The 19,501-nt window shown below is 59.6% G+C and overlaps 1 protein-coding gene across 3 annotated transcripts in view; it reads left to right on the forward strand.

Annotated features, from left to right (window-relative positions):
- LOC144944398 (receptor-type tyrosine-protein phosphatase gamma-like) overlaps nucleotides 1–19,501 on the forward strand; it is a 509,515-nt gene that overhangs the window by 263,845 nt on the left and 226,169 nt on the right. For all 3 annotated transcript variants that reach the window (XR_013639578.1, XM_078872535.1, XM_078872536.1), the window contains exons 3-4: nucleotides 8,414–8,593; nucleotides 13,081–13,223. Coding sequence is in view for 2 of the 3 variants with exons in the window: in XM_078872535.1 (XP_078728661.1) it covers nucleotides 8,414–8,593; nucleotides 13,081–13,223 (323 nt within the window). In the remaining variant the exon portion in view is untranslated. The remainder of the gene's footprint in view (nucleotides 1–8,413; nucleotides 8,594–13,080; nucleotides 13,224–19,501) is intronic.

Below are 19,501 nucleotides of genomic sequence, written 5' to 3' on the forward strand. Positions count from 1 at the left end.
TGGGGGGGGGAGTGGTGTGGGTGGAGGGGACTGTGAGTGGGGGGGGAGTGGTGTGGGTGGAGGGGACTGTGAGTGGGGGGGGGGGGAGTGGTGTGGGTGGAGGGGACTGTGAGTGGGGGGGGAGTGGTGTGGGTGGAGGGGACTGTGAGTGGGGGGGGGGGAGTGGTGTGGGTGGAGGAGACTGTGAGTGGGGGGGGGGGGTGGTGTGGGTGGAGGGGACTGTGAGTGGGGGGGGGGGGAGTGGTGTGGGTGGAGGAGACTGTGAGTGGGGGGGGGGGGGAGTGGTGTGGGTGGAGGGGACTGTGAGTGGGGGGGGGGGGAGTGGTGTGGGTGGAGGGGACTGAGTGGGGGGGGGAGTGGTGTGGGTGGAGGGGACTGTGAGTGGGGGGGGGGGAGTGGTGTGGGTGGAGGGGACTGTGAGTTGGGGGGGGGGAGTGGTGTGGGTGGAGGAGATTGTGAGTGGGGGGGGGGAGTGGTGTGGGTGGAGGGGACTGTGAGTGGGGGGGGGGAGTGGTGTGGGCGGAGGGGACTGTGAGTGGGGGGGGGAGTGGTGTGGGTGGAGGGGACTGTGAGTGGGGGGGGGGAGTGGTGTGGGTGGAGGGGACTGTGAGTGGGGGGGGGGGAGTGGTGTGGGTGGAGGAGACTGTGAGTGGGGGGGGGGGTGGTGTGGGTGGAGGAGATTGTGAGTGGGGGGGGGAGTGGTGTGGGTGGAGGGGACTGTGAGTGGGGGGGGAGTGGTGTGGGTGGAGGGGACTGTGAGTGGGGGGGGGGAGTGGTGTGGGTGGAGGAGATTGTGAGTGGGGGGGGGAGTGGTGTGGGTGGAGGGGACTGTGAGTGGGGGGGGGAGTGGTGTGGGTGGAGGGGACTGTGAGTGGGGGGGGGAGTGGTGTGGGTGGAGGAGACTGTGAGTGGGGGGGGGGTGGTGTGGGTGGAGGAGATTGTGAGTGGGGGGGGGAGTGGTGTGGGTGGAGGGGACTGTGAGTGGGGGGGGAGTGGTGTGGGTGGAGGGGACTGTGAGTGGGGGGGGGGGGGGAGTGGTGTGGGTGGAGGGGACTGTGAGTGGGGGGGGAGTGGTGTGGGTGGAGGGGACTGTGAGTGGGGGGGGGGAGTGGTGTGGGTGGAGGAGACTGTGAGTGGGGGGGGGGAGTGGTGTGGGTGGAGGGGACTGTGAGTGGGGGGGGAGTGGTGTGGGTGGAGGGGACTGTGAGTGGGGGGGGGGGGAGTGGTGTGGGTGGAGGGGACTGTGAGTGGGGGGGGGGGGGAGTGGTGTGGGTGGAGGGGACTGTGAGTGGGGGGGGGGAGTGGTGTGGGTGGAGGAGATTGTGAGTGGGGGGGGGAGTGGTGTGGGTGGAGGGGACTGTGAGTGGGGGGGGAGTGGTGTGGGTGGAGGGGACTGTGAGTGGGGGGGGGGGGGGGAGTGGTGTGGGTGGAGGGGACTGTGAGTGGGGGGGGAGTGGTGTGGGTGGAGGGGACTGTGAGTGGGGGGGGGGAGTGGTGTGGGTGGAGGAGACTGTGAGTGGGGGGGGGAGTGGTGTGGGTGGAGGGGACTGTGAGTGGGGGGGGGGGAGTGGTGTGGGTGGAGGAGACTGTGAGTGGGGGGGGGGAGTGGTGTGGGTGGAGGGGACTGTGAGTGGGGGGGGGGAGTGGTGTGGGTGGAGGGGACTGTGAGTGGGGGGGGGGGGAGTGGTGTGGGTGGAGGGGACTGTGAGTGGGGGGGGGGGAGTGGTGTGGGTGGAGGGGACTGTGAGTGGGGGGGGGAGTGGTGTGGGTGGAGGGGACTGTGAGTGGGGGGGGGGAGTGGTGTGGGTGGAGGGGACTGTGAGTGGGGGGGGGGAGTGGTGTGGGTGGAGGGGACTGTGAGTGGGGGGGGGAGTGGTGTGGGTGGAGGGGACTGTGAGTGGGGGGGGGAGTGGTGTGGGTGGAGGGGACTGTGAGTGGGGGGGGGGAGTGGTGTGGGTGGAGGAGACTGTGAGTGGGGGGGGGAGTGGTGTGGGTGGAGGGGACTGTGAGTGGGGGGGGAGTGGAATGGGTGGAGGGGACTGTGAGTGGGGGGGGGGTGATGTCGGTGGAGGAGACTGTGAGTGGGGGGGGGAGTGGTGTGGGTGGAGGGGACTGTGAGTGGGGGGGGAGTGGAATGGGTGGAGGGGACTGTGAGTGGGGGGGGGGAGTGGTGTGGGTGGAGGAGACTGTGAGTGGGGGGGAGTGGTGTGGGTGGAGGGGACTGTGAGTGGGGGGGGGAGTGGTGTGGGTGGAGGGGACTGTGAGTGGGGGGGGGGGAGTGGTGTGGGTGGAGGGGACTGTGAGTGGGGGGGGGAGTGGTGTGGGTGGAGGGGACTGTGAGTGGGGGGGGGAGTGGTGTGGGTGGAGGAGGCTGTGAGTGGGGGGAGTGGTGTGGGTGGAACAGATTTATATTCTGATTGATGAGTCGTTAAAGTTCGGATCTGTTTGTGTGCTGTTTTGGCCACGTGCATGAAACTGCACGGCGGTGACGAGCGAGCACCGCTCTCAGTTTCCGATCACAATTACCCAGGCGCTGGGCCACGCGCCTGGGTAATTGTGATCGTCGTGTCTGCTGTGGCGCTCACGCCATTAGGATCGTTTAATTTGTTCCAAGTCTCTTAATTCATTTTCTGTCATTTTCGTTCTCTGATTTATTAGCCTTGTCTTAATCGAGAGGTAATCGTGTGTGCTCGCGTTTGAGGAGGCGCGTGCCTGTCGAAGTGTCGGTGAGGGTGTGTGTCGATGTGTGTGTGTTTGTCGGTATGTATGGACGGGTTCCGCAGGATTGGAAGGATTCCCTGGTGATCCACCTCTTTAAGAGGGGCGACGGCACAGATTGTCACATCTATAGGGGCGTCTCTTCTCAGTGTGCATGGAAAGGTCTTGGCAATAATGATTTAACATCGGCTTGCTAGGCACGCTGAGGAGAGGCTTTCAGAGCCCAATGTGGTTTCAGAGCACGTTGGGCTCTGTCCGCCTGCTACAGCAGAGGTGTATGGAATTCCAACAAGACCTACATCTCTGCTTTATTGACCTGGTCAAGGCCTATGATACCATCAGTAGGCCAGGGTTGTGGGCAGTACTTCGTGCTTTCGGAGTCCCTGACTCTCTGCTCACGATCTTTAAGGGCCTCCATGATGGTGAGTGGGCCCGGGTAAAGCTACGTGGCCAGCAGTCAGAGCCATTCCCTGTTCAAGTAGGGGTGCGACAGGCATGTCCTCCAGTTCCCACATTATTTAACATCATAATCTTTAATCACGTAATTCGAGAAGCTTGCTATGCCTGTACCGAAGGAATTTCCATCTGGTACAGGTACAACGGGAGGCTGATCGATGTCCGGGTGCAGTCGAGGGATGGCTCCCTATTGGTCAACCACGTTATGTATGCCGATGATCTGGTGATTGCTGCTCACTCAGAGGAGATGATGGAGGCGCTGCTGCTGAACCTGAAGTGTGCCACTAAGAGGTGGTGCCTTGCCATCAGCCACACCAAAACCAAGTACCTGCCTGGGTATGTTGTGCTTCCAAACAATCCACCCCCTCAGCTCCCCATTGGCGATGGAGCAGTTGTGGAGAGAGTGGAGAGTTTCCCATACCTAGGCAGTGTGCTTATGACCAGGGTTTTGATATTTGTGTGTGTCGAAGTGTGTGGGGAGCGGTGGTGTATTGGTCAGCGTGCTGTACTACAAACCTGGCGACCCGGATTCGATTCCCGCTCACGGCCAATACCAGTGACGATTATTTAAACCGGTCCTGGGCCTCCCCTTGGTCGACTCAGCCTTAAGTTAGTATCTGGTGCGGTGTGTAAACATCGCCACTGGGGAGACAAAGGCGGCCGGGCGTGGTGTTGGCCACCCACCCCCTTGTGTGCCGTGCGGGCCTTCATAGGTGCTCACTAACAGCACTTGCCCCAACAGGCAAGTGCTGTTAGCGGGCCTTCACACGAGTGGAGAGGAGGGGGGGGGCAGGTGCCCCTTTGTCCGTGTGTGTATCTTACCAGAAACAACCTGTTCAAGCCTGTAACGAGGGGGGGGGGTGGGGGCTTAAGACGAGAGTGATTGGTGAGGCCTCACGCCGCCGTGACCTCCCCTCCTCTCGGGCATCAGCACGGGAGTCAGCGCGCCGCTCAGACGCCGCGGTTTGGAAGCTGCTCGCGAACCACGTGGTGTCGCCTCGGAGCCGGCTTCATTTCCATGGTTCCTGCCGCGTGTGTTCCCGTCGTCTCTCTCTCTCTCTCAGCCTCACTCACTCTTCTCCACGCCTCCTCCACTGCCGCCGACCAACCACCACACCCTCTCCTCTCCCCCCCACACACCACACCCCCAGCCCTTCCCGCCCGCCCGGCCCTGCTACTGACATTTATTTGTTGTTTGATGTCTTTAAAGCAAATCAGGGACCTTTAAAATAGTTTGGTTTAAAATGGCTCTGAAGGCTAATAACCAGAGCAAGCATCTTATCTGCCGCGCGCACGCAAAAGTGCGAGAGGGGCGCGCGCGCGTGCGCGTGCCCACGTGGGCGCGTGCGCCCGTTGCATCAGAGAGCGCACTCGCACACAAACAAATCCCCCGTATAGCCTAAATGGATTGTTGGGGCTAGTGCTGTTCGGGAACACGGCAACACAAGGGGGTGGGTGGCCAGCACCACGCCCGGCTGCCTTTGTCTCCCTCCCCAGTGACGATATTTACACATCGCGCCGGGTGACTCACTTGAGGCCGAGTCGACCTAGGAGAGGGTCCACGACCGGCTAGGATAACCGTCACTGGTGTTGCTGGCCCGTGAGCTGGAAATCGAGCTGGGGATGGGTGGGTTCGTAGCGCAGTGTGATCACCGCTACACTGCCGCTCACCGCACGCACGTGCACAGGCACCTGAATTGCCGCGCGGCCGTAAGTCGATCGGCAGACAGCGGCTGGGCCTCCGTGTCCGCGTGCGGGTGACGGGAAGAGCCAGAGGGCGGCTCCAGGAGTAGCGCCGCGGCGGGCACCTGCAATGCTGCTGCCGGCGAATGGCCGTGGCGGGCAGTCGCGTTTGAGATGCGGCGAATACATTCGTGGAGCGCCATGGAATCACACGCACAGACTCACGATGAGACCCATAGATTCAAAGAGACCCATTGCAGGTGAAGAGACTCGCATAAACACCCCATAGGCTCACATCGAGACTCGCAGACTCGGATACACACCCACAGACTCATGGAGACCCCATACACTCACAGAGACCCACGGATGAAACAAATTAACCCGCAGACTCACATAGACACCCATAGACTTGCACAGAGACCCATAGACGGACGCCATGGACGCGAGTGGGGCCGTGGGGCCACTGCGTGGCCCCTGGCGTGAGGCCGGAGGCCCCAGGCGACCCGCGGGCCGCTCCCCATCGCCCAACGCCGAGGCAGGAGGCGGCCGTGGCTGCCGCGCGCGGTTCCAATGTGGTCCACGCGTGTCCACCTGTACACACGTGGACTGCGCGGGAACCGATGACTGTGTTCAATCAGTCATTGAGCGGTGAGCGTTTTGTGGAGGAGGGGGAGGGAGGGAGGAAGGGAGGGAGGGGGAGGGGAGCAGGGAGAAGAGGGGGATGAGGAGGCAGAGGAGGAACAAATGGAGGGATGGGGAGACGGGGGAGAGGAAAAGAAAGTGGAGGAGGGGGAGGGGGAGCAGGAGGAGGGGGAGCAGGAGGAGGGGGAGGGGGAGCAGGAGGAGGGGGAGCAGGAGGAGGGGGAGCAGGAGGAGGGGGAGGGGGAGCAGGAGGTGGGGGAGGGGGAGCAGGAGGAGGGGGAGCAGGAGGAGGGGGAGGGGGAGGAGGGGGAGGGGGAGCAGGAGGAGGGGGAGGGGGAGCAGGAGGAGGGGGAGGGGAAGCAGGAGGAGGGGGAGGGGGAGCAGGAGGAGGGGGAGGGGGAGCAGGAGGAGGGGGAGGGGGAGCAGGAGGAGGGGGAGGGGAAGCAGGAGGAGGGGGAGGGGGAGCTGGAGGAGGGGGAGGGGGAGCAGGAGGAGGGGGAGGGGGAGCAGGAGGAGGGGGAGGGGGAGCAGGAGGAGGGGGAGGGAGAGCAGGAGGAGGGGGAGGGGGAGCAGGAGGAGGGGGAGGGGGAGCAGGAGGAGGGGGAGGGGGAGCAGGAGGAGGGGGAGGGGGAGCAGGAGGAGGGGGAGGGGGAGCAGGAGGAGGGGGAGGGGGAGCAGGAGGAGGGGGAGGGGGAGCAGGAGGAGGGGGAGCAGGAGGAGGGGGAGGGGGAGCAGGAGGAGGGGGAGGGGGAGCAGGAGGAGGGGGAGGGGGAGCAGGAGGAGGGGGAGGGGGAGCAGGAGGAGGGGGAGGGGGAGCAGGAGGAGGGGAAGCGGGAGGAGGGGGAGGGGGAGCAGGAGGAGGGGGAGGGGGAGCAGGAGGAGGGGGAGCAGGAGGAGGGGGAGGGGGAGCAGGAGGAGGGGGAGCAGGAGGAGGGGGAGGGGAAGCAGGAGGAGGGGGAGGGGGAGCAGGAGGAGGGGGAGCAGGAGGAGGGGGAGGGGGAGCAGGAGGAGGGGGAGGGGGAGCAGGAGGAGGGGGAGGGGGAGCAGGAGGAGGGGGAGCAGGAGGAGGGGGAGGGGGAGCAGGAGGAGGGGGAGGGGCAGCAGGAGGAGGGGGAGGGGGAGCAGGAGGAGGGGGAGGGGGAGCAGGAGGAGGGGGAGGGGGAGCAGGAGGAGGGGGAGCAGGAGGAGGGGGAGGGGGAGCAGGAGGAGGGGGAGGGGGAGCAGGAGGAGGGGGAGGGGGAGCAGGAGGAGGGGGAGCAGGAGGAGGGGGAGGGGGAGCAGGAGGAGGGGGAGGGGGAGCAGGAGGAGGGGGAGGGGGAGCAGGAGGAGGGGGAGGGGGAGCAGGAGGAGGGGGAGCAGGAGGAGGGGGAGGGGGAGCAGGAGGATGGGGCGGCCCCGTTAGCGGAGCTCGCTGGAATCTCGAATCGCCGCCGTTCCCCTCCGGGGGGCTCGAGGTGGCCGTGTCCAGGCAAAGCTCCGCGTCCCACTCCGCCGCTACTTTGGAGCGATAACCTCTCAACACCAACAACACCACCAACAACATCAACAACAAAAAACACCAACACCACCAATTCCACCACCAATACCACCACCACCAACAACACCACCACCAACACAACCACCAATACCACAAACAACAACACCACCAACACCACCACCAAGAACAACACCACCACCAACAACACGTTATGCAGATGTAGATGCCACCACAGCCATCTATTGTGCGGCGGTTGAACTTATGACTCTCGGTCTGAACAGATAACTGGACATACGGACAAATTTGTTCGTATCTCTGAAGGTTCGTAACTCGAATGTTGGTAAGTAGACGAGACCCTGTACTAGTACAAACATGTCCTGTGTCTCACGTGGATCATTTCAGCAACTCGCCCAAACCTTTTGTAAAAAGGAGTGAGACGACTGCTCTACCCTGGCGCTCAGATAGCCCTGAGGGGAGCGGTGGTGGAGCGGTTAGCGCGCTGACCTACGAACCTGGCTACCCGGGTTCGATTCTCGCTCACGGCCAATACAGGTGACGATTATTTGAACCGGTCCTGGGCCTACCCTAGATCGACTCAGCCTTAAATGAGTAGCTGGTGCGGTATGTAAACATCACCATCATCTGGGTTTCCCTCAAGGTCGAGTATCTCAACCGGTACTGGGCCTCCCCTGGGTTGACTCAGCCTCAAATGTGCAAACATCGCCACTCTGGAAACAACGGCGACAGGGCTTGCCTCTGGCCACCCACCCCCTCGTGTGCTGTGTCCGGCCTTCTTCATGTGTGCTGCTACTCGCAAGAAAACAGCACCTGCCCCAACAGTCGGTTAAGGCTATACGGGGGATCTTGATGTACCAATACAATGTGAACTTCTATGGTTTACTTTTGTTATTTAAGTGGCACCACGGTGGTGTGATGTTATCTCCTCGCCTGGTATGCAGGGGGTCAGGGGTTCAATCCCAACCCTGACGCCCGCTGCTATATATTTGGAGTTTGTGGTGTCTCTCTCCTGTGGTCGCGTGGATTTTTTTCTCCGGGTCCTGCGGTGTTTCCCTCCACGTTTAGAAACATGCGTCTGCATTTTTAAAAATTAATTTTCTGCTATACATTTCTGCATGGTGATAAGCCCCTTCGTTGAGCTGTCATTTGTGGCCAATGCGCTTCTAATAAATAAGCTAATGGCTTAGTTGGCATTACCTGGCAAGATTTTTTTTTAAAGTTTAGTTTCATTTGTATATATTGTTAAAGTGATGTGTTTAACTTTCCTATACGTTGCACTTCTATCGTGTCTTTGTATTGTTTGTCGTAATGGTCTAACCCCGCACTGGACATCTGTGACAAAAGAGCTTGACAGCTCATCGGATTCCCCCTCCAGTACAAACACAGATTCTGACCTTTGCCTTTGCGTGCGTGACCCAGGCGAGGGAGGCGTCCTGGCGTGGCCGTCTCGCTACCCGGAGTGCAACGGCTCGCAGCAGTCGCCCATCGACCTGGTCCCGGAGGAAGCGGTGCCGGACCGACGCTTGGGACCGCTGCGCCTGGAGGGATGGGAGCGCGCCACGGGCCCTCGCACGCTCATCAAGAACACGGGCAAGACCGGTGCGGGCAGCGTCGCCAACGGAGACACGCACAGAGTTCCCGTAGAGACGCGCAGACTCGCGTTGTCGACTCGCGTAGACTCGCATAGAGACTCGTGAACTCACATAGAGACACATAGCCTCGCGTAAAGATGCGTAGACTCACATAGAGACACATGTACTCACTCTCATAGAGACTCGTACACTAACGTAGAGACACGTAGACTCACGTAGAGACACATACTCTCATATAGAGACATACAGACACACATAGAAACGTGCGCAGAGGTGGTGCTCACAAATAGCAGGAAGGCACACCTCCCATGTCACGTGACCACCACACTGCATGTACTATGCTCTCAGCCTTGTTGGGAGGGCCACGATATTAAAGTCTCCATCTCTTGAGTTGGTGGTCTGGATAAGGCTAGAGAGCAGAGAACGAGCAACGTGGTGGTCACGTGCCACGTGCGCAGGGCACGTGGAATGGGAGCGGTGGGTGTGTGGTGACTTCATTTGTCCCCTGCAAGGAGTGTCCCCGTGTCTTGATGACGAACACGATGCACGCATGTGTGTATGTTGAACTTCTGTCGCACCGTACGTCGCCAACCGCGCTAATCCGGAGGTGTGCCGAGAGGGGGCGGGGGGCGGTACAAACAAACTAAACGCAACAAGAAGCGATTCGAATGAAGGAATTCGTTTTCAATATGAGATTATTTTAAAATAAAAGTGCAACGATGGCGGGTGGGTGCCTCTACTCGCCATTCACGCAAAGTGTTGGGGATCAGGCGAGAGACCGGCCCGCCCGCCCAGCCAGACAGCCAGACAGACAGACAGACAGCCAGACAGACAGCCAGACAGCCAGACAGCCAGACAGACAGCCAGACAGCCAGACAGACAGACAGCCAGACAGACAGACAGACAGCCAGACAGACAGACAGCCAGACAGCCAGCCAGCCCCTCTGCCGAGTGGCTCACGAGGGACGATGTCTCGACGGATTTGCGTCCCCTGACGTTGCTCGACGTCGTTGGTCCAACTAAACCCACCGCCGACCTCCGCCTCCTCCCCCACCTCCCCCTTCACGTGCTTTAAGCCCTCGGCAGCCACTTTAACGATCACGAGTTTGTCCCCGATTGGTTATTTAATTATTACATATTTATTGGAGCCGTTAAGGTCATTGTGCTTAGAGTGGCTCAATTAATGGGGGGTGGGGGGGTCCAAATCGATAGGTCCCCCCGCCCCCACTCCCCCACTCCCTCTGCCCCCCCCCCGCCCCGTCAGCAGGTCATTACAGTGACGGCCTCGTTAATTGGCGCGTGCTTAAAGTGAGTGAAATGCGAGGGGAATTCTCAGCGTCAGGCTTCGCTATCTCAGCCCCGGTGAACCGAGCGGCGTGGTGGATGCCGGGGACGACCACAGCCCGTGACCGGCGGGGCCAGTGACGTCAGTTTACAGGGATGCTGCTGTTACACAGAGACCCACGGAGATCCACAGGGTCACATGGAGTATCCATGGAGACTCATTGAGTTACGCAGATACTCGTTGAGTTACTACGTAGACTCATAGAGTTACACAGAGACTCCTAGATTTACATAGGGTTACATGGAGTATCCATAGAGACTCATTGAGTTACTACAGAGACTCGTCGACTTCCACAGAGACCCGCAGAGTTGCATAGACCCATAAGATACTCATGGAGCTCCATAATGTTACTCAGAGATCCACAGAGTGACACAGAGATCCATAGAGTGACACAGAGATGCACAGAGTGACACAGAGATCCATAGAGTGACACAGAGATGCACAGAGTGACACAGAGATGCACAAAGTGACACAGAGATGCACAGAGTGACACAGAGTGACACAGAGATGCACAGAGTGACACAGAGTGACACAGAGATGCACATAGTGACACAGAGATGCACAGAGTGACACAGAAATCCATAGAGTGACACAGAGATGCACAGAGTGACACAGAGATCCACAGAGTGACACAGAGATGCACAGAGTGACACAGAGATCCATAGAGTGACACAGAGATGCACAGAGTGACACAGAGATCCATAGAGTGACACAGAGATGCACAGAGTGACACAAAGATCCACAGAGTGACACAGAGATACACAGAGTGACACAGAGATGCACATAGTGACACAGAGATGCACAGAGTGACACAGAGATCCATAGAGTGACACAGAGATGCACAGAGTGACACAGAGATCCACAGAGTGACACAGAGATGCACAGAGTGACACAGAGATGCACAGAGTGGCGCAGAGATCCACAGAGTGACACAGAGATGCACAGAGTGACACAGAGATCCACAGAGTGACACAGAGATGCACGGAGTGACACAGAAATGCACAGAGTGACACAGAGATCCATAGAGTGACACAGAGATCCATAGAGTGACACAGAAATGCACAGAGTGACACAGAGATCCATAGAGTGACACAGAGATCCACAGAGTGACACAGAGATGCACAGAGTGACACAGAGATGCACAGAGTGACGCAGAGATCCACAGAGTGACACAGAGATGCACAGAGTGACGCAGAGATGCACAGAGTGACACAGAGATCCATAGAGTGATGCAGAGATCCACAGAGTGACGCAGAGGTGCACAGAGTGACACAGAGATCCACAGAGTGATGCAGAGATCCACAGAGTGACACAGAGATGCACAGAGTGACACAGAGATCCACAGAGTGACACAGAGATGCACAGAGTGACGCAGAGATGCACAGAGTGACACAGAGATCCACAGAGTGATGCAGAGATCCACAGAGTGACACAGAGATGCACAGAGTGACGCAGAGATGCACAGAGTGACACAGAGATCCACAGAGTGACACAGAGATGCACAGAGTGACACAGAAATGCACAGAGTGACACAGAGATCCACAGAGTGACACAGAGATGCACAGAGTGACAGAGATCCACAGAATGACACAGAGATGCACAGAGTGACACAGAAATGCACAGAGTGACACAGAGATCCATAGAGTGACACAGAGATCCATAGAGTGACACAGATATCCATAGAGTGACACAGAGATGCACAGAGTGACACAGAGATACACAGAGTGACACAGAGATAAACAGAGTAACACAGATGCACAGAGTGACACAGAGATGCACAAAGTGACACAGAGATGCACAGAGTGATGCAGAGATCCACAGAGTGACACAGAGATGGACAGAGTGACACAGAGATGCACAGAGTGACACAGAGATCCACAGAGTGACAAAGAGATGCACAGAGTGACACAGAGATGCACAGAGTGACGCAGAGATCCGCAAAGTGACACAGAGAAGCACAGAGTGACACAGAGATCCACAGAGTGACGCAGAGTGACACAGAGATGCACAGAGTGACGCAGAGTGGCACAGAGTGACACAGAGATCCACAGAGTGACACAGAGATCCACAGAGTGACACAGAGATCCACAGAGTGGCACAGAGATGCAGAGTGACACAGAGATGCACAGAGTGACACAGAGATGCACAGAGTGACGCAGAGTGACACAGAGATGCACAGAGTGACACAGAGATCCATAGACCACAGCCCAGGCCTGTCGGCAGTGGTGGTATCTCCAGGAGTACTGCAAGGGGGTGTGCAAACGAATTAAGAAACAAATACAATTAATGATTCACACTGCACCAACAGCAGAAATTCCTCGACGCAAAAAAAAACCTCCCAGGATAACGCCTCATGAATAGTGCGTACGTACACACTACAAGCAACAGCGTCCAAATGGCACGGCTCATTGTCGCTCAAGGCCAGAACGTCAAGGCAGGAGGACATCGCCGCACAGACATTCGCTGTCGCGCTATCATCTGGAGTATCGCCGAAGGAATTCGGGGGGCAGATCTGGGACGTGGTGTCGTGATACTTGGTAGCAAGGTGTCGGCTGGGTGTGCCAGGATCGTCGGGAAACAGTCGACGCGATGGAGTTTGGAACATCTAAACTATTTCAACTGAACTGTTTTGTGTTTTATCAGGTTAAGGGCCCACTGAGCTATGCATCGCTTTTTCAGAAGCGACCTGGCGATCACGAATGGTAGCTCAGCGAAATGGCTCAGCGTCGTGTGGACATTTATAACAGCCAAATTCTCTTAAAGCGCTTTTCTAAAATGTGGAGGAAAAAACCGGAGCACCCGGAAATAAAAATCCACGCGACCATGGGGAGAGAGACACGGAAACTGCAAACATACAGCAGGCGTCAGGTTAGGGATCGAACCCACGGCCTCCTGCATACCAGGCGAGGTTGTTAACACCTCGCCACCGCGGCGCTCAAGGCATGGGATCTGGAACGTCTGACGTGCTCCCATCCCCACTCGTGCGCTCGAATCTGGAGGAGAAACGACGATGCCTTTGATGGGAATTCAAACTGCCGATGTGATCGATGATCGATTCTGGAACAGCTGACGCGCTCCAACCCGGTGGCAGGGGGATTCCAGAGCGCGCCTCACTCGCGCGTGTCTCCCCCCTCCCCCGCCGCTCGCAGTGGAGGTGTGGATTGACGGGGACTACTTTCTGTGGAGCGGAGGGACACGTTGGCGCGCGACGCGGCTGGCATTTCACTGGGGCAGCTGCTCGTCGGCGGACGGATCCGAGCACCAGATCGACGGCCGCTCCTTCCCTCTCGAGGTACCCGAGGCTTCGGCCGTGGTTCGAGCGGCTTTGGCTGTGGATGAGTCGTGCGAGAGGATCGCCTCTCCCTGCCGCCGGCGGCACCGGGAGCTCCGTGCCCATAACGGAGACGCCGTCTCGGTCCCTCGAGGGCCTCCTCTGAAAGTCGCAGGGACGGCGGAGTTCACGGGCTCAAGTGCGCAGCACACCGCTAGCGGCGCACCGTAACACCGCATGCCACCGTGGGGAACGCCGCATACCAAATACCAACAACGCCCGCTATTCGACACGAAGTGACGGTGGCGTCACCGCGGGGCCTGTGCCGGGCCAGGTGCACTTTGAGGCCACGTGAAGGGTCGAAGGCTCGCTGCAGGAGGTCACGACACAGACAAAGGTGGTGCCGTGGGTTGACCGACTGAGATGACTGGCAGATGCATCAGCTGTGCCCCATACTGTGCCAATCTTCCTGGCCACCCACCCCCTCGTTTGCCGTGGCCGGCCTTCATGTGTTGCTGCGACTCGCAAACAAAACAGCACTTGCCCCAACAGTCTGTTAACGCTTGATGTGCCAGTGCAATTTGAACTTCTCTACTCCAATATTGATTTGAAGCTTTCGTGACTGCAGGAATCCATACTCTTTGGTTCTTTCGGTAAAGTCACGTAGGTAGAAAACTACTCTAAAAACGACTCTCTCAAATCAAGTTTAGAACTACTCTCGTTTATTTTATTTAGGGGAACCACGGTGGCGAGACCTGCACGGCCTCGCCTGGTGTGCAGGAGGGTGGGGGTTCGACCCCGACATTGGCGCCTGCCGCTCCGCTCGTTGGTTGTCAGCGTCGCGCCTCTTGTCCTCCGTTGCTGCTGCTGTTGTTGCTGTTGTTGTTGCTGCTGTTGTTGTTGTTGCTATTGGGAGGGCGACTGCCTCCAACTGCGTCCAGTAGCGTCATCCTTCACGTTCCTCCTCTCATCACCACCCAGCGCACACCGCAGCAGCAGCGGCAAGCCAGCGCACCAGCACGCATAGTGGCTTCAACAGCGGCAACTTCTCTTGGCACGAGTCCCGGGGAGTTGTGTTCGCGGACACAGGCGACGGCCCAGGCCCCGTCGTCACCATCGTGAGACGTCGGACTCGCGAGTCAGCGCTCGGGCAATTCGCCTCGAGGCGCGGACGGAAAAATCGGCGCTGACGAGCGTCGCGCGCTGCGGCGAAGCAGGAGGGGCCGGAGGGGGGAGTCAGGCGGAGCCACCGGGGACGCTCTCTCCGGAACAGCGAGGAGATCGGAGGGAGGGAGGTCAGGGCAAGATGGATGGATGGAAGGTCGGAGGGATAGAGGCAAGGAGGCAGGGATGGAGGCGGGGAGGGTGGCGGGGAGGGTGGCGGGGATGGAGGCTTTAGGGATTGTAACATCACTGGGCGAGATTCCCGACAGCGGTGGAAGTTGCCTGCCCCGGCGCAGGTGAATGGCGACGTGAGGCGACAGGCAAAGAGAGAGAGACTTTTATAAGTTTATTCACCAGCGGCAAAATGCCCTGGAATTTTGCAATATTCAAGCCTTAATGGCCACACCAAAAAGCACAGCTCACCATCCCACCGCCGCCCCGCGACACGCAACGCCGGCACTACAATCCCCACGCACCGGCCGCGCAACAGCATCCGACGCGCTGTGTCATTTCTAGCTTTGGCACCTCTTTGCTTGGCAGGGCCCCCCCGCTTATTCCACACTTCCTCCCCTGATGGTTCGAGGTCACAGTCATCGGTAACATCACCACCGCTAGACAACGCGGCCCGTGCGCCACGCCACCGCGCGAGCCACACCGCCACGTGCACATTCATCCACGTCACATGTGCCACACCGCTGCGCACGCACCACCACCCCGCGAGATTTCCGCGACACGTGTCACACCACCGCATGCACCATACTGCGACGCGCACGTCACGCCACAGGTACGCGTGCCACAACGCCCTGCGCCACACCGCGGCACGTGCGCCGCACCGCCTGGTGCGACCCACCGCCGCGCACGTGCGCACATTTTTGGTCCGCCGCGTGCGCCACACCTCAGCACATGTGCCGCGCCGCCAAGTGCGTCACACCGCTGAGTGAGTTCCGCACCACCGCGCGCGCTACACCATGCCACGTGCGTCACGCCGCCTCACTCCGCGTGACACACCGCGGCGCGTGTCCCGCGCCGCCAAGCGCGCCACACCGCCACGCACACACCACATTATTCAGACCGCCGCGTGCGCCACACCTCAGCACATGTGCCGCACTGCCAGGTGCGTGCGCCGCACGGCCGGACTGTCACGCGCTCCGCTCCACCACGCGTGCTGTACCGCCGCATACGTCCTGCCCGCGTCGCCGCGTCTAACGCCCGTTTCGACTCGATCATTAAAAAGTGAAGGTCAGTTCACCATTCGTGTTGGTGCAGAGGGCCTGACCGGCCCCCCACCGCTCCTGGAACACGGCGTGCGCATCTCCAACCTGGGAAAAGTACGCGTGCTCCAGCCGGAGCCTCGCTTTCAGCAGACCTTTCAGCGTTGCCTCCGCTGAACAACTATCGTCCGTGTCACCTCGCAGTTTCTTTTTTCGCGTTTTGTATACTGCCATCTTGGCTTGCGCGCAGACAAAGTTTGCCAGGATGTGGCGCTTGTCCGCCCGGTACGGTACCCCGCATATAAAGACGCTCTTGTAGAAGGGCACCCCCAACTTCTTAAACACGGCTCCCAGGAGTCTGAACAGCGGGTCCAGCCGCGAGCACCCCATGTACTGGTGGGCGAGGTCCTCCCTCGCGCCACAGAACACGCACAGGTCTGATGCCCCCGGGGTGACCTTGCTGATCCACGCCGCCGAGGGCAGCGTCCAATGCGCCAGCCTCCACTGGAGGTCCCCGCTGCGCTTTGCCACGGGGGCCTTGTAGAGCTGTTTCCACTGGGGGGTGGTGTCGATCAAGGGAGAGAAGAACTCCCTCCACTTCGTGTCCAGTAGGTTTTCCAGCTCTCGACACCGCAGTGTTTTGACGCAGCAGTCGTACAGCACCCGCTTGGAGGCACCCTTGAGGGCCACGTCTCTGCAGTTCGCGAGCTTGAGCAACCTCCCTGCCTCACAGCGCCCGGGGGGCTGGATGCAGGAGACGCGCAACTCCTGGAAAGCGGGGGGAGGGGAGGGGGGGGGGAAGGAGGAGGGCGGCGGCCGTGCGGCACCGCTGTCTCCTGGCGTTTCTAGCTGCAAACGCAGCTTCCGCATCGCCGCGATCGCCTCTCGCAACAACTTTTCTCCGGCCATCATGGAGCGGAGCCCAGCGGCGCCGCTCACCTCAGCTGCGTTCTTCCATTTGGAGCGGCCGTCCTGGCTCTTCACAAGATCCCTAACCGTTCGCACTCCTGCCGAGGCGAAACGGAGGGCCAGCGTTCCCTCCTCCCTGATTCCATCGAGGAGGCTATTGTGGAACAGGGGTTCGGTCATGAAGCCGTTAAGGCCGTGGTGCGGGCTCGCCCTGCTCCATTCCAGGCTCCGCCACGCCTCCAACAGGCTCTGGTAATAGCCCGGCAGTCCGGTGCAATCGACTAGGGACAGGTCCATAAGGAAGAGCTCCCTCCCATATCCCAGCCGCCCGCCCGCATTTCTCAGCAGGGCGAGGGCCAGCGACGTCCGGGGCAGCTCTTCTTGTTCATATAGCAAGTTTCTCACGGCCTGGAGCCTGAAGCTCATCACTCGAGCGGTGACGTCTACCAGGCCCTGGCCGCCCTCACCCACCGGCAGGCAGAGGACCCCTGGCCTCATCCAGTGCTTGCCGTTCCAGACAAAGTGGGCAAGCGACCTGTTCGCCCTCGTGAGTAACCAGCCCGGGGGTTGGAGGGCCTTGGCTCTGTGCCACAGCACCGAGGCTGCCAGGTTATTCCCTATGAGCACTCTCCCCCTGAAGGACATTTGTGGGGCAAGATGTGCCCACGCTCTCAGTTTAGCATCAAATACGTCGCTCATCTCGGTCCAGTTTTTGTGAACGACTTGGGGCTTCCCTAGGTACACTCCGAGATACTTCACGCCCTCATCCTGCCAGGTGACTCCGCCTGGGAGGAGCACGGAACTCACTGCACCTTGTGACCCCATCCATAACGCCTCACACTTCCGCCAGTTGACTTTGGCGCAGGAGGCCTTTTCATAGACCTCCACCGCCCGGCAGAGTGCAGCGACGTCCTGCGCGTCGTTGATCACGGCGCATACGTCGTCCGCATATGCGGAGAGCTTTATGACTGCATTCTCCGGCCCCGGGACCACGAACCCGGACAAGGTGTTTCTCAGGCGTCGCAAGAGCGGCTCAAGGGACAGGGTGTAGAGGAGCCCCGAGAGAGGGCACCCCTGCCTGACTCCTCTTGTCACGGGAACAGGGCAGCCCAGCCTTTGATTGATTTTTATGAGGCTGGATATGCCCGTATATAGGAGGTGCACGTGTGCCGTGAAGTTCTGGCCGAACCCTAAGGAGAGGAGCAGTCTTCTCAGGTACTCGTGGCTTACCCTGTCGAACGCCTTCTCCTGGTCCATGAATAGGAGACCTGCATCCATGTCGTGCATATCCGCGAGGGAGATCACATCCCTGACCGTGCCGATGTTGTCATAGATGCAGCGGCCGGGGATGCAATACGCCTGCTCGGGTTGCACGAGCTGACCCACCACCTCTTTGAGGCGGTTTGCCAGCGCCTTGGCGAATATTTTATAGTCGGCGCACAGGAGGGAGACGGGCCGCCAGTTTTCTATGCGACGCAGGTCCCCCTTCTTAGGCAACAGGGTGACCACCACCCTCCTGCAGCTCTGCGGGAGTTCCCCGTCCCGCAGGCTCTCCTCCAGCAGCCCCAGCAGGCAAGGGCCGAGTACATCCCAGAAGGTCTCGTAGAACTCAACTGGCAGCCCATCGATCCCTGGGGATTTGCCAGCTGCCAGACCTTTCATGGCAGTGTGCAGCTCCTCCAGGGTGACGGGGCTTTCCAGTTTGTCTCTCTCCGCGTCCCCCAGAGTAGGGCCCGCAGCTAGTAGTTCTTCAACCGCCTCGTCCTGTACGTGCTCAGCCTTGAACAGGTGTGAATAGAAGTCCTTCGCGATCCTAGCAATTTCCCCCTCGGCAGTTGCTGTCTTCCCCTCTGGGGTAAGCAACCCTGAAATGTTGTTCTCATTGCTCGAGGGTCTATTGCCTAGCCTAAAGAAATACTTTGAGGGAGAGTCCGTCTGTGCCAGGTGTTGCACCTTTTTGTGCACAAACGAACTATGTGCCTGTTGGTCCGTGACGGCCCTAAAAAGTCGCCGCTTCTCCAGCAGCACCTCGCCCTCGTTGTTGTGCGCGTCCTGGGCCGAGCCCATCTCAGCCTCGAGCAGCAGCAGCTCGCTCGCCAGGTGTTTCACCGTCTCCTCCTTGGCGGCGGCGTGCTGGCTCGAAAGCTGTAGACAGAGGGCCCTAATTTGCGCTTTAGTGTGTTCCCACCATCGCTGACCAGAGCTGAAACTGCTCCTAGTTGCTGCCCAGTGTGACCAACAGGCCCTGAATGCCTCCGTGAAATTTTCGTCCTCAAGCAGCTGCACGTCGAGTTTCCAGTAGGGGCAGCGACGCCTCTCCCTGGGGACTCGCAGCAGTGCTGAGACCAGGTGGTGGTCAGAGAAACCGGATGGGGTGATGTTGCTGCCCCCGAGCCGGTTAGCGCTGTCCGCACTGATGTACAGCCGGTCCAGCCTGGCGAGGCTCATCCTCCCCTGCAGGCCCGCGCGGCACCAAGTGTATTGCCTCTGGCCTGGGTGTTGCAGTCGCCACGTGTCGAGCAAACCCAGTTGCTGCACCATGTCGGCTAATGGCCGTGCGGATTCCGGGTGGGGCTCAGCACTATTGCGGTCGAGAGCCGGGTCGAGGGTGCAGTTCATATCTCCCCCCACGACCGTGAGCACCCCGTCCGCACTGCCTGCCTCCAAGGCATTCCGCAGTGTGCCGGAGAAAAAGCGTTTCCTCTCACTGGTCTTACTCGGCGCATAAACGTTGAAACACCGTAGCCTCGTGTTGTTTAACACGAAGTCTACAGATATCAGATGGCCTTTTTGGATCTCTCTGAAGGCCATGCCTTCCGGGAGAAACTTTGGACTAAACACAATTGCAACACCAGCGCGGTTGTCTTCTCCGTGACTGAAAAAGGTCTGACTGCCCAAGAGGTGCTGGCGCTGGGCCTGCAGAGTTGCGTCAAGGTGCGTTTCTTGCAGAAACGTCACATCCGCTTTCTGCTCGCTAATGAAGCTGCAGATGCGGTGCCACCTCTGATCGCTTCG

The sequence above is a fragment of the Lampetra fluviatilis genome, chromosome 34 (genome assembly GCF_964198595.1).
Source record: "Lampetra fluviatilis chromosome 34, kcLamFluv1.1, whole genome shotgun sequence".
Taxonomy (NCBI): Eukaryota; Metazoa; Chordata; class Hyperoartia; order Petromyzontiformes; family Petromyzontidae; genus Lampetra; species Lampetra fluviatilis.